The sequence below is a fragment of the Ascidia mentula genome, chromosome 4 (genome assembly GCF_947561715.1).
Source record: "Ascidia mentula chromosome 4, kaAscMent1.1, whole genome shotgun sequence".
Classification (NCBI taxonomy): domain Eukaryota; kingdom Metazoa; phylum Chordata; class Ascidiacea; order Phlebobranchia; family Ascidiidae; genus Ascidia; species Ascidia mentula.
This window is the reverse complement of record NC_138569.1, coordinates 18,287,246-18,301,973: the sequence shown is the minus strand read 5'-3', so window position 1 is coordinate 18,301,973 and position 14,728 is coordinate 18,287,246. Positions and strand designations below refer to the sequence as shown.

General features: G+C 43.3%; 1 protein-coding gene across 1 annotated transcript; it reads left to right on the top strand.

The window, feature by feature from the left end:
* The first annotated feature begins 382 nt into the window (after nucleotides 1-382).
* Nucleotides 383-14,362, top strand: LOC145899732 (uncharacterized). Its single transcript, XM_082988633.1, has 19 exons — nucleotides 383-648; nucleotides 888-1,035; nucleotides 1,196-1,317; nucleotides 1,679-1,782; nucleotides 2,229-2,397; nucleotides 2,596-2,903; nucleotides 3,103-3,218; nucleotides 3,540-3,655; nucleotides 3,925-4,062; nucleotides 4,187-4,323; nucleotides 5,439-6,962; nucleotides 7,523-8,648; nucleotides 8,932-9,735; nucleotides 10,026-10,166; nucleotides 10,484-10,727; nucleotides 11,392-11,499; nucleotides 11,973-12,061; nucleotides 12,412-12,666; nucleotides 12,822-14,362. The coding sequence occupies exons 1-19, from the start codon at nucleotides 412-414 to the stop codon at nucleotides 13,698-13,700; spliced, it is 6,765 nt and encodes a 2,254-aa protein (XP_082844759.1). The 5' UTR covers nucleotides 383-411; the 3' UTR covers nucleotides 13,701-14,362.
* The last annotated feature ends 366 nt before the right edge of the window (nucleotides 14,363-14,728 follow it).

Here is a 14,728-nt window from a genome sequence, read left to right as displayed (position 1 = left end):
AAAAGTGGGAAATTTGTCTGTAATTTTTTGCTAGGTTATTGTAAGGACAAGGTCATTGTATTATCGTTTTCCATTCAAGGGTTGAGTTGTAATTATCAGCTTGAAAGAGACTATTTTTTGTCAAATTTTCCTGATCCTTGTTTGTCAATAAATGTAGCTGCTGGTTGGGTAAACCTGCCATATTGTAAATAACAAATGCTTACAGTTAAAAGTTTTTAAAAGCTTTTCAATGACAATAAATTTGTTCTGTTTAATGTATGAATAATGTATCAATAGACTGATTTTATTTACATTGTGGAAGTATTGCGGTGTCTATGGTTAAACTGTGTAATGAACATAAGCAAGTTAAGACAACCATTGTGCTGTTACTATGTTCAGAATAGACTTTGAAAGCAAGAAATATGTCTTGAAATGCCATTGAACAGAGGCAAAGTCTCATTTACGACCATTGTCAATGAAGCCGATATCGCTTGCAACAATGGCAAGTACGGGCAGGCAGAGGGTCTCTATACTGCAGCGATCCAGGTCGAACCACACAATTGTGCTGTGTATGGAAGCAGATCTGCTGCCAGAGTCCAGCTGAAAAAATACAGGGAAGCACTACAAGATGCTGAGTACTCCACCAAGCTTGACCAGACCTATTCAGTGGTATAAAGTAGTTCCTATTTTGTAATCTTTTCAGCAAAAATGGCTGCACTACTGTGTAAAGGGTTGAATAAAGTTGCAATACTTATTTATCATCACGTTGTTTTATTGTGTTAAAAGTTTTGTTATGTGCCACCATTTAGGTCACTAATTTAATATTTTTTTTATGATTCACAATTCTTTAAAACCTTTTTGTTTTTCGTTTACAACACTTAGTTATTTTTATTCAAACATGTTTGCAGGGTTACTTCAGATTGGGAGTGGCTCTTCAGCATATTGGGAAGCCATTTCAAGCTCTTGTATCTTTTTCCAAGGCCATGGCATTGGACACTAAAAACCCAGTTTATCTGAATGTACTTACTGAAGCTGCCTTGAATACTAAACTGAAGGGTAATTGTAACACTAGTTTTTTAGTTACACGAAAGCTATGCTAAAAATTTTGAGGATACTGTGAGCCCAAGTCGTATTGAAAGAGTTTTAGTAGAAATGATTTGTTTTGCTCTCAATTCAGAATAAAATCAATTTATACTATTTTTTTCTATGAATGTAGTGTCTCTGCAACCTGTGTTAAAACAACTAAAAGAAATGGGTCTGGATAGCAATCCGTTTGTCATTACATCAGTAATTGGACAAGATTTGCTTGCTCACAATGCCACCAGTGAAGCTGTTGAGGTGAGTTTGTTGGACGTTTGTTTAATGGATTGTATGATAATTTTTTTGTTTATTTATTGATTTTATTTGTAGTGGAATGACAAATCCTTAACCCTAACTGCTCTCCATATAAATTTGATTGCCTTCGGGCTGAAAATAAACAACTTAACACATGTTTTTGGATTAGTTTTATCAAGAGACTTGTAATATTTGCAAAGCTGAATCATTAATTACATTGATTGGTAGAATGCTATTCAATGAAGGGTAATCACAACATACTTTACATGACAATTCCAGCCCTCCGTCCTCCTGATGCTATCACAATGTCTGTGTTTGTTTTCACTTCCACTTTCAACCAGTTGTCCATCTTTTGTTGTTGAAGGTTCTGGAATGTGCCATTTCAATTGGCACTTCTAGTCTCAAACTGAAAGGCTCGGTCTTTTCGGCTCTCAGCAGCGCTCTGTGGTCATTGGACCAATATGAGAGGTGTTTGTCGATTTTAAGTATTTGGATTGATTATGTTTATTTTTGTGCATGACAGGCTTCTGAGTCTCTAAGTAGGGATTTGTGAATGCTTGAGTGCACTGTTCGCGTGCACTGCACTTCACCACATAACTAACATAGAATTTCTTTGTGAAATATTCCCAAACTTAGTTCATTTACTATTTTAGTAATTGTGGACCTTTTTGCAAAGAACTTATGTGGCAAATTTTTTTTCTTCTAACCAAACACATAAAGCCTAGAAAATATTCCATCAAGTGAAAAAGTAAAAACTGTCAGCTGTAACATTACTATTTCTTCCATGTTTTCATTGTGTTGGCATTCCAAGTATTCCCACAATCCCATGGTGCATTCCTATGCCCTGACCTAACTTGTTGACTTAGTTACAACCACATCAAAAAATTTAAGTTATACACTTGTTATTTGTACAGAGCTATTGCCTACATGAAAGACGACCTTGTGGTTTCACAACAGCTTGCTGACCCTCCTGGCGAATGCAGGGCTCACAGCAACCTAGCAGCAGCCCACTTATTCCAGGGGAGACTGGAAGAAGCAGCAGCATCATATAAATCACAGCTCATAGTTGCTCAAAACATCAAAGTATGAAATTTTAACCTGACTGTGGCAACTGCTGTTTAAGCATCTGCACATTGTCCATCCAATATAGGTTGTTTCCCATAGTTTTATGTTTTGTAATTCAGTATATATAGCGAAATGACACAGTTAAACATTTTTGTCTGTCTTTAAATGCAGTTATTTACCTTTGAACACAGCGTTAAACCCAGACTTACTTTTCAGCACAAGCGATTGACTGCATCTGCTTACGGAGGTTTAGGCCTTGTGTGTTCTGCCCTGGGTGACAATGCAGATGCACTACACCATCATTCCATGGCTGTGGAAATCGCATCCCAGACTAAGGACTATTCACTAAGATGCAAGGAGTTAAACAAAGTGGCTCAGTGTCATTTGTTACTGGGTGACCCGCAAGCTGCACTAAAGCACCAGAAAGAAAGATTGAGATTGGCGTCTGATCATCTTAAAGACGACGGAAAAGAGGAGATGCAAGCTTATTTTGATGTCGCCGCCGTTTACAAACAGCTTAACAAGTATGCTTGTTCTGTAGTAAGTCGATTAAGCTACGTAATTGTCCTGTTAGATGTAGTTGTATGTGCAATTGCTGGTCTAAATTTAGCCTATCGACACAGGACTCATGAATATTTCACTACCAGCAAGTTAGTGATCACGTGTGTTGTGTCCACAAACTAAATTCCAGGTTTTTTAACTGGGACTTTTAATTGAATACAGGCCCCTGGAAGAGACATCCTGTTTACAGAAGGCTGCCGAGCTCGCCAAGCGAGTACGTGACACTTCAAGCGAATCGAAGACGTTGGTATCTCTTGGTTACGCAGCAAGGCAAAAGGGTGGGAAAAATTATTTTTTTTTCATTTTCTGATATACATTGCCCTTTTTGTATTGTCCTGGATGATTTTTGGTTATGGAAACTATGTAAAGAGCCACACACATTGGTGGACAGAATTAGTAGAACCAAAGAAGGCCGCCAAAGTGTCTAAGTACCGTATAGCGCATGTGTCGTACCTTTTGCTAATGGTCAGTTTTTTGATCATTGACGAGCCCACCTATCCCTTATAGCATTGAACATGAAGTAAAAATAGCTTGGGCAAACACAATTATCCTTTATGCGTAACATTTTGGTATTAACACAGCAATATCTGATCTTGCAGGTGACGTGAATGTTGCCAAAACCACCTATGAGCGACTACTTGAAATTGCGCTTGAGACGAACGATAAGTCGCTTGAAGCACGAGCTTGTGCCAACTTGGGCATTGTGCACCACCAGGTGATTGGGATTTGTTGCATTTATGAAACCTCTTTAACCATGGCCGAGGTCCTCTATTTACCATTTTATTAAAATATACAAAGGAGAATCACTGGCGTTGTCATGGCATGAAAGGTTTTGTTGTTGCTAGTTATGGGATAACCACACTGCTGTCCCACTGTAATAGAATCTTGCTTCCATTTAATTCAAAAGTTAAACTGCTTATTTCGTCGAATATAATCACACAAATGGCTACATTTTGGATTTTAAATCCCTTTGCTTCGCTTTAGATGAGCGACTTCGAGCTGGCGTTGAAGTTACAAGCGAGGTGCCTGACCATCGCTAAAAATACCGGCGATGTTGCAAGTCAAGGAAGGGCATACGGAAATATGGGAAACGCCTACAGCGCCATGGGTCTCTACGAACAGGTTTGTACACAGGTGTTTTTAGACCAAACTATAACACAACTGAGTGGTCCATATACCTTAATGTATCAGGCTCTCAGCCAATAATGCTTCGAGATATTTAATAGCAATGACTTTCGTGTGCCAGGCTGTCAACTATCACTTGCGAGAATTGGAAATTTCAACCGAAATTAACGACAAAGAATCCGAATGCAGCACCCATGGAAATCTTGCTGTCGCATATCAGGCGCTGAGAGTTCAAGACAGGGCGCTGCACCATTACAGGTATAAAATAATGTTGTTTCAAATCCCGTTTGGCCGTTTTTTACTGTTTGATTATCTCATATGCCACAGCACCACGTAAGGGGCCTGCGTTGATTATGCTATGGCGGTTTATATTGATTGCTTAATTGCCCAGCCAGTCATAAATTATCTGCTGTAGCGATCCCTTGAGGGTTGTGGCCGTTGACTTTTAGCCTTTTCTAATTAATAAAAACAGGCAAGCTATATTAACGCTACTGCGATACAAAATGGCTGTTGTATACCGCTGCATTGTTGTTGTTTAGCGCTCGCTTTATATAGTTGCAAAGAGGAATATAAGGCTACTGCTTGAAAAATAGTTTTTATTTGTTTGTTTTCTTGATAACGTAAGCCCACGTTTGATCCCTTTTGGTTACAAATCTATTCAAGCATTTCTTTGAAAGTAGTAGTAATAAAACTACGGCACAAGCACTACCGAAAAAACTCGCATTGAGTGTTCCATATAGCGTTACACAATTGCGCAAGCCAAGAAGCCACCGTTTATGTGACGATTCGCGCGAACACGGGCGTTCGTATTTTGCGATTCTCGACCACAATTTTGCGATTCTCGACCACAATTTTGCGATTCTCGACCAAACCTTAGTTTACGCCTGATAATCGGGGAATTTTCAAAAAAATTTGGACCCCCTTTTAAAAAATCCTGGATACGCCTATGTATGTGTGTAATATACAACACGTTAACAGTGTCTTGGTCAGCGTGCAACTTGAGTCGATTTAAACCATATATTTAAACTTGTTTATTGGTGTATCAAAGACGTGAGTGTAAAAGGTTTCTACACGAACTTCGATATCGATTCGCGGAATCGAGTTAATTCGACTACTTGAGTGGTCGATTGAAATTGGATTAAAGGCGTATTTTTTGTTTAAGTAAGGTTTGCCAATCGGCCGACGAGACATTTTAATACTATAAAAACTTTAGCACTTTTGAAGATTGTTGGATACTCCCCAGCCTTTGCCATATATCCCATGCCGCTTGTTGTTAGCAATGTTTTTTGTTATGACGCGGGACTTTAATCTTGAAATTAATCAACATTACAGATCTTTGAAACAGGACTGACCCTTGTAATTTTCGTCGACAGATGCCAATACGACCTAGCCAAGCAAATCGGCAACGTTTCAAACCAAGCCCGAGCACTTATGAATCTCGGAAACTTTCACAACACCTTGGGTCGCTACTCCGAGGCGATGGAATTGTACCACGAATATCTCCAACTAGTAAGCCGCGAACCGGACAAATCCGGCCAATGTCGCGCCCTTTACAACCTAGGCTTCGCCAATTTCTCGATTAAGCGCTACCAAGAAGCGGCAGACAGCTACGAACAAAGCGTCGTGGTCGCAGAGCAGTGTCAAGACAAGTTGGCCATGGCCAGGGCGTATTGCAATCTTGGCCTAGCAAGGAAGGAGTTGGGGCAATTCGATCTTGCATTCGACTGCCAGAACACGTTTCTCAAGCTTTCGACTGAACTGAAAAGTACGAGGGGTAAGTTTAAGGCGCTCGGGAACTTGGGCGATATATTTGCAGTCAAACAGGAGCTTAGTCAAGCGGCCGGTTTTTACCAACAGCAACTTTCTCTTGCTGAGCAAAGCAACGACTCTGTGTTGACAGCTCAGGCGTGTGCGTCTCTAGGTACCACTCTACGTGGACTTGGTCACCTGGACCAAGCAATTGAACTACACACACGTGAAGTGGACATTTACCGCAGTAGCGTGAAAGACTCGAAGGTCGAATATAAAGCCCAGGGTCGTCTTGGTGCCACCCTTACCGCTCTAGAACGCTTTGGCAGTGCACTAGTGTGCTATGAGCGCCAACTCGAACTTGCTATCGCCTCAAATGATATTGCCACCGTCGCGCAGGCTCACTGCAACTTGGCCATTACTTTCACAAACATGTGCGATTTTGAAAACGCTCGAGAGCATTTTGAGAAGCAAACCGATGGTCTGTTGACCGCCAAAGGCAAGTCATCGCGCATTGAAAAGTGCAAAGCTTTTTGCAACATCGGCAAGTGTTGTGAAGCGTTGGAGCAGCACGAAGAGGCTGTGGCGAATCACCAGATCGCACTTGACGTGTCCACAGAACTGCGTAATCTCCCGCTCATGGAGAAGTCCCTCAAGGGCTTGGCTGGCGCTCATATGCAGCTACACAAAGTAGAGCAGGGCGCGCAGTTCTACCAGCAACGCTTGATCGTGTGCGAGCAATTTGGAGACGCCGATCTCACCGCATCAGCTTTAGGGGATCTGGCGCTTGCGCTTTCGGCTTGCGGGAAACACGAACAAGCGATCGAGTATCTGAAGCGGCAAATGAAGATTGGCGTCGACTCCGGCGACCAAACTGTGACCGCGGACGCCGCATGTGGCATAGGGAGCGTATACCAAGCCATGGAGGACTGGGAGAACGCGCTAAATTTCCACAAGCTCGACTTGGAGATATCGCAGAAGGGAGACAACCAGCCTTGCCAGGGTCGAGCGCACGGCAACTTAGCTGCTGTGTACGAGGAGATGGGCAATCGGGAAGGTGCGATAGCTCACCAGGAGCAGCATTTATTTATCGCCAACGAGCAGAACGATGAAGTGGCGAAGCAGATTGCTCTGTATGGAATCGGCAGGTATGTCTGAAGTTAATCGTACTGAATTATGTAATAGGAATTGGAGTTGTTTTACGGCGGTGGCGAGAATGGCAAACATGTAAATTGATAGGTCTTTGCGCTGTGTAAGTAGAACCTGGGCCTGCAAGGCGTGACCGATCCTCCGATGGTGGTCAATTATACGCCGTATAGCCTTCACCATCTTGAGCCGGAAATACATAGCGTGTAAGGTGTAACACTATATATTCTACGTTTGGAATGGCGTAATGTAAAATAACATTCGATGCTCGTGTGTATCACTGTTGCGATTAAAAAAATCATCCCATTTTGTGATTTTCTGTCTGAACTAATAGTGTGATATTAGTTTTTTTTAGTTTTAGATTGTATTGTAAGCCAAAACTTTTGAAATACAAGCGACATGCTTAAACTTTAAACAGTCGGGTAGTTATTACATCAACTTCAATGGTAATGTTATGTTAGAATTTTTTCGACACATTTAATGATTGTTTCGTTTACACGACACAAGCCCTGAATTAACCTTTGTTGTGCAACTGTAACCCTAATACCAGTTTTCCGCACAGGAATACGCTCCTCCTTCCTGGTGGCGACTACTCCCGTGCGGCGTTGCTCCTCCAACAAGCTATGCTTCTTCACAACGACTCAACCAGCGCGGAGCTTGTCGCCAAAACTCGCCACTACCTCGGCGTGGCGATGCTGGCTTGCGGCAACGAAATCTCGGCGACGGAGCATATGCGAAAGGCCGCTGTGCTCGCTGAGGACACCTGCCGACAATTGTTCGCTGAGTTTAATCCGGGTGACACGAATTTAAGGACGTGCGAAGCCGGGTTGGGAATTTACGACACCATGTGCATGTGCATGGCCACCCTGTTACACGTACTGGCCAAGACGGGACGTCACGGCGAAGCGCTTGAGGTTGCCGAGAAGCTAAAGTCATTTCCAGCGAGATTGTGTCGAGGAGTTGAACGTTCATCCAGCACCAGTCTTAAGGAAATGAAAGAATACTGCAAAGAGATGAAATCGGTTTTGTTTTATTCCTGTCTATCGTCAGGCCATCTCTATCGATGGCTCGTCACTCCGGATGGGGACGTGCTGCATTCCGAATGCAAGCGAGTGATTGACCAATCAGGCGGCGACACGTTGAGTTCGCTCATACTTGCGTTGCGTCAAAGCTTGGGGGTGGAAAACACTGACGGCGAAAGCGAAGGTTTTTCCCCGCTCTCTGATAAGTCAGAAAACTGTGTATCGTCAATACTCTCACGTCTGCTCAATATCCATTCCAAATATCACTCGCATTACGAGCATATTGCCACTGACAATGGTCCGCTTCTGTCAAGCGACGTGGTCAATGATTTTAGCAGCAAATCCCCCTTGTATTCGCTCAACGAACTTCTCTTTGGGCCGTTCGACTCAAATATGCGTAAATTTGGTAACGCCCAGTTGGCACAAACCAAACTACGCTTGGTTGTCGACGGTGTTCTTGCTCTAGTCCCCTTCTGCATACTGAAAAAGCGGCCCAGCGACCGGTTCCTCTCTGAGAACTTTGTCCTAACTACCGTGAACTCATTCGACGCACTTACAAACTCTTCTGAGTCGCACGAACACCCGATGAGCTTCCGCCGAGGGTTGGTGGTTGGAAACCCGCTCTTGCCCGTCTCGCTTCAAGATCGGGGTTACAATGGATCCCAGGTACGATGATTTTGTTCTGTATCATTTCTTATTGAACTGATATATTGGTAATTTCTTGTTTTGGCCGTAATATGTGGAGTCTGTTTAAATACGAAAATAAAAACTTTCGTACAATTTTGCGTTTGAAAATTATAGTTTGTGATAGATAGGTGATAACCCAAACCCTTATATATATAACTTAATCATCAATTATAATTTCGTAACGTAGAACCGTAACAAAGCAACAGTTATGATAAAAATGTGGCATCGTAATTCCACCAACCCATGACATGTTTACTTACAGGCCGCCGATGAAGAAGCGAATCTGATTGGTGGACTTCTGCGCGTCGAACCAATCACAGGCCGCGCAGCAATCAAGGGCCAAATCCTAGCCGAACTTGAAAACGCCGAGGTTCTCCACTTTGCCTGCCACACATCCTGGAGCCCTCCAGTGGGTGTGGTTCTGTGTAGCGACGGACAAAGCGACGAAATGCCTCGTAGCGAAATCGACGAATTTTCGCTCGCAACCCCCACTGTGGAAGTGGCGTCCCCCGCAACGATCGTCGACTTGGCGGATCACGTGATCGGGGACGTTGACGTGCTCGCGTTAGATCTGAATAAAGCCAAGCTTGTCATATTGGGTTCTTCATATCTCTGTAAGGCCCACGGGACAGTGGATCATAATAACGCTCTAGCATCCTCTGCCACCATCCTCGCCGCGGCTTTTTTCGCCTCCGGGGTTCGGAGCCTTCTCTTCTCAATGTGGCCCGTCCCGGAGACAGCATGGAAACTGGTTGCCCAAACTTTCTACGGCGAACTGCTCGAAGGCAGAAGCACATGTGATGCCCTCAACACTGCCATGAAATCGCTGAGAGACAGCCAGCAGTTCGAACACCCTTCCTACTGGGCTGGATTCGTTTTACTTGGGCCGGAGACGCAGTTAAGCGTGCGAGATTTGTCCACCGTCAGTGCGTTGTGCTCTGTGTTGCAAGGTAGCGGTGTAAGCGCTCAGGCGGCAATTAAACTCGTGAACCACTTGATCGGAAAGTCTCAGAGAAGGGTTGCCAACGACGAAGTGGGAAGTTCTGTGCCTATGTACACCTCTCAGGTAATTTAAACCTTGCATGTTTGCGTGAAGTTCGTGCATGCCAATCGTTTCCCAGGTGTATGAAAAGGTAGATATATGCGGCAAGTAATTTGTGATAAATCGTTGAATCGAATAAACTGTATGAACAGTTGGTGAGATAGGAAGTCTAATTGATTTTACTTTGATTGAATGTAAGGAGCCCAACCGTCTCATGAAATATTTATCAAAGCGTCGCGAGGCATTCTCTATTGAACTCGCATGCTCGTAACTTAAAGAACTTCTAACTGCAAGGTGTTATTTGTGTGTTGCAGGACAGTGTGGCAGACAAGTTGCATCACGCGCAAGGTTGGAGAGATTTATTCTCGGCGTCCGGTTTTCAACTCCGGCCAAGTTCTAACGGTCTTCCACCCGCTATTTTCTTTCCCCAGCCCAGCAACAAAGCCAATCTTGAGGTAAATTCTGGTGACTTTATGCAACAGACCATTTACTTAAGTTTAAGTTGTTATTTTTATATGTGTAAAAAAACAAACTGCATTGTATTAGTATGTATTCTTATTCGTGAGCATTCTGTGTTTTCTTTCCCAAAAAAAATTTCTTTTGTTTTGTTCCATTATCCACTCTGAAACACAGAAAAGATTTAAAAATTTACTTTTAACATTAATATTGAAACGTTTAACCTCATGTCACCAACAGATACGAGCTTAAAATTTTAGCGAGCAGTTTTTAAAATTCAATTTTCAAGACATGTCCATCAAAATGTTTTTAACAGCGTGTTTCCGCCACACTCAAACCGTTTCTTGAGCTTTCCCCGGAAATATTATCCAGCCTCGGCCGCCTGACCCTGTCCCCGGGTTCGGCTAACACCTTGCTCCGTTGGCTAAGTGACGTCGTCTCTTCGGCCCTCAACAAAAACACCGCCTCGCTCAGTGTGTTGCGACAACTCAACGTCCATCTTCACATCGATCGGAAACTGTGGGAGTGCGATGGCTGCAGTCAGTTGCTTTCCAACTTGGGTAAATATAGGTTATAAGTTTCTTGCAACTGCAAAAGGCCTGGTTTGGACTTGACCCACAAAGAGTAACAACCATTGATTGTCAACACAGCGATCTTACAGACAGCTCAGTTGGTTGATTATTAAAAAAAATATAAGCAATGTGGAGCCAACAATATGAATTGTGTATAAGCTGCAGACAGATGGCCACTGTTTCGACCTAATAGGACCAGCTGCACTGATGAGACCTTTTAGGTCGAAACAGTGGCCATCTGTCTGCAGCTTATACACAAAAAAAATATAGTTCGCCCAAAAAGGCATCATTAGTTTCTGCAAATTTGATTTATGTTGACAATGTCTCTGCCGAGATGGCTATTCAATACCTTTGTCTAAATTTTTAATGTTGGGTGTGGTCAAGTGATTCGCGACATGGTCAATAAGATTTACATGCACTTATAGTTGCTAAATATAGTGCTGTGAAAGTATGTACATTTGCCCGAAACGCTCACTACATATCCCTTTTTTTGATTCTCGGGTCTTGAAACTCTTTTATAGGCCATTCAAACAAAACAAACCATGTTGAGAAAGCAAACTGAAACACACCCCATGCGGGTGTGGTCTCAATCTATCAAATCACTTGCTTTTTGATTTGCCACCAAACATCCATTGTACTTCCATCACCGCAGGTATACACATGACTACCATTGAAGGCGAAGAAGTGAATTTATCTCTGCGACCAAATCTTTCCTTCGACGTTCTTTCAACGGTGACCGACGCTCTTGGAGTTTTGTTCGGTAAGTTGGCAATAAAACTTCGAAACTGTTGGTGGTAAAGACTGTGAAGAACTGTAACAATACGAACGTCTAGACTGCAGACAACAAATCTCCTGCCACATCATCTAACTAAACCAATGTTTTCCAATAAGTGGGCCAGCTTTGTAGGGGCCACGGAGCCAGTTAAAAAATAATTAAACACCCAAAACAGAAAGCACAGCCGAGCTTAGGGGACAAATAGGCCACACAAAATTTTACCCCAAGAATTGTTGGCCATACCGAAACAGGGTAAGCTGATCAAAACCTTTTGATTTCTGCGTGTCAATATGTTTGCGACTTGTGTTACACGGAACCTTGAAGTTAAGCCAACCCGTTGGCTTTTTTTATCTTCTATACAGTTTGTGCTGAGCCACCAGAGCAGCTTTGACGCTCCGTACTTCCGCTTTGCGAGACATAGTTTGTGTTTAAACGACTTCACCGACTTTATATTTCAGGGAACTACTCTTCGTCGCCCTCTGGTATCTCTTTGGGATATAATTCAAGTGAGAAAACTACATACGACCCATCTTCGAATAAGCCCAAGGTATTCTGACGTTTTTATATCAAGTTTAATGTTAGGAAACTGCGTGAAACATGTTATTTGTGTGTGGGCTCCTCAGCGGACATGTCTTTAAATCATGAGATTGTGGCTACCAAATCATTTGTTGCTCGCCACAGTTATCCGAAATGTCCTGTCATACTCCACAGTTTGGTGACATTAAGGAAAGTGACACAACGTCTTTACTGAACCAATTCTCAAAAAAAATATCAAATCACTTTTTTCGGGCACGCAAAATTTCCACGCACATCAACAATAAACGTGATATACATAACATGGCATGAAAACCGATATAATCACAACTTTGTAACCAACAAACATTTACATCCTTGCAGGTGGCGCGTGTTGTTCCCCAGTCCCTGCGTCACACCAAACAACGAACTGCAACGACACGTTTTCCAGTGGCCATCGATTTTAACAGCTCGTATCAATCGCTCAGTACGAGTGAGGAAAGCTGGCAGCACACCGAGGCTACCGACAACAGCGCCGCGCGTGGCGACTGTGGCATACTGACACTCGAGGAGCCAAAGATTTTCACACAAGTACCGAGCAATTCTGGACTGATTGCCCCTACTCCCGTTATGGCACAGGTTAGTGTAGCATCACAAACTATGTGGCATTATGGTTGGGCTTATTTGTCCTGTACGTTAAATTGGGCCAAATATAATAGGATGAACTGCTAAAAGCCTTTTGAAGTTAATATCTCGTTCGCTTTACAACTAAAAACTGATTCAATTTCATGCAGAAATCTCCACAAGCAAGCCCCTCCAAACTCTCATCTCCGGGAGCGTTCACCCCTACCAAGAAATTCCAATATGCGGCGACGCTGGGCGACATGATCCAAACGAAGTCGCCTTCATTTTTGACGGCCGCTGACGAAGAACGGCGAGAGTTATCACCATTCACGCCCCGTTCTCCTGTCAAAAGCCCGGGGAACGGACACCCACAAGCCGGCGGAATGTTCTACCAAGCGCCAAGGTCAGCCGACCCCAAAGTTTGCGTTGTTAACCCTACACCCGGCGAACATTCGTCCGGGAAGAAGTCCGAAGAGCGATTTATGTCCGTGTTTGAGAGCATGCTTGTGCGAAAGTCGTCGCAACAGAGTTCTTCGAGCCGCAAAGGCTCCCTGACGGAATCCGTGAGCTCCATAAACTCGGTCAATAAGATTCATAAGTCATCCAAACGAGAAACGGTTGAACACGCCTACAAACCTAGCCCAAGCGCGGCCAGTACTCTGCGGCATGCCTCGCCTCGGCACGAATACAGTGGCATCGTTGACCAAATGTCACAAACGCGTATTACCCCAAACCTCCCCGACCTTACGCAGACACACACAGCATACAGAATCGTAAACGCGCCTCGAAGTGCCGACAGTCAGACACCCAAAGTCCAGGCATACAAAGTGGAGACAGTGTTCACTCCCATTACAACTGGCGCACCCGTGATTGGAAACGATCAACGTTTTTTGTCCCTCCCCACAAGCAGGGCTGGTATCGGGGGTTCCAGGTCCCCAGCTCGTTCCGCTGCCTCCGCCGCATCGCCATCGTCGAGGTCTGACATCTTCCAACATTTGTCCGCGGTTGGACAGGACGACAAAGATGATGAAAGGGTGGAGTTTGTTTAACATTTCCACGTACTCCATCTCTCAAGGCTGCAGCGTTGTATTGTGGCAGTATAGCGCCTTGCCTTTGTCACTGCTGTTATTGCAACGGAATTTGTAATGCACTTTGTATAAAACCTGGTGTGACCCTCACGAACCCGTTGGTATAATTAAACCAGGTCAACATATTATTGGTAACGTAATTCATGTTTGTAATCTCAATGCTTGGTGGATTTTGCACTTTTTACAGTAAGACCCGTATTCTCTTAACTTCTGCACTTTATTGTTTTCGCGCACCAACAATGCCCCGTTTTTTAGCCATATACTGTATAGCTACCACCAGGCTGTCTAACTTCAAGCTCCACAATACATACCTCCCAAACTGTATGTTGACTTTCGCCATTATGCTGTTGCGACCCCCTGTCGATACAGCTAGACGTACATTTGTTTAAGTTCACTGTGATAGAATGTGACCAGAGGTTCGTTGCAAGTTTATTGCTTTTTAACGCACTGTAACCAAACGGAACAACTTTTTTACTTGTTTTGCTTTAACTCGGCGAGCAAATCTTTTTCTTGCCCAAGCTGTAACATATTTTTTATTTGCTTTAAATCTGTGGAAGTTTTTATACTTGAGTGAAACCATTTACACACGTTTGTTTTAAGAGCAATAAATCATTTATATATTATCTACTTGGTTTGCTCGATTATTAAGCAATTGTAGGTAGCTATCGGCGAAAAAGGTGGGCTATCCTTATACTGACCTGATGACTATTGCGCAGCAAATTATGAAAAGCAACACAAGAAATAATTCTTGTGATCAGGTGCACCAAATGCAGTATTGTTTAATTACGATCTAACGGTGTGTTTATACTAATTTTAGCGCCTTTTATCATGAGCGTAATTATTTGTAAAATGTTTCAAAATATTATTGTCTTCTTACTTATCCGTACGTGGGCGCCCGTGAGCTATCAGCTGTTCCCGGCGTTTCTATGACATCACAGACGCTTTGGAGCGAAGCGAAAGCTTCCCCTAATGTGAGACAGCGTCGTTTC

What these genes read in the sequence shown, in the direction of transcription:
- LOC145899732 (XM_082988633.1), top strand. Translation starts at nt 412, where the DNA reads ATGCCATTGAACAGAGGCAAAGTCTCATTTACGACCATTGTCAATGAA. An exon ending in GCTCTGTATGGAATCGGCAG is followed by an intron (nt 6,963 to 7,522) that starts GTATGTCTGAAG and finishes TTTTCCGCACAG; the next exon opens with GAATACGCTCCTCCTTCCTG. An exon ending in GGGGTTACAATGGATCCCAG is followed by an intron (nt 8,649 to 8,931) that starts GTACGATGATTT and finishes GTTTACTTACAG; the next exon opens with GCCGCCGATGAAGAAGCGAA.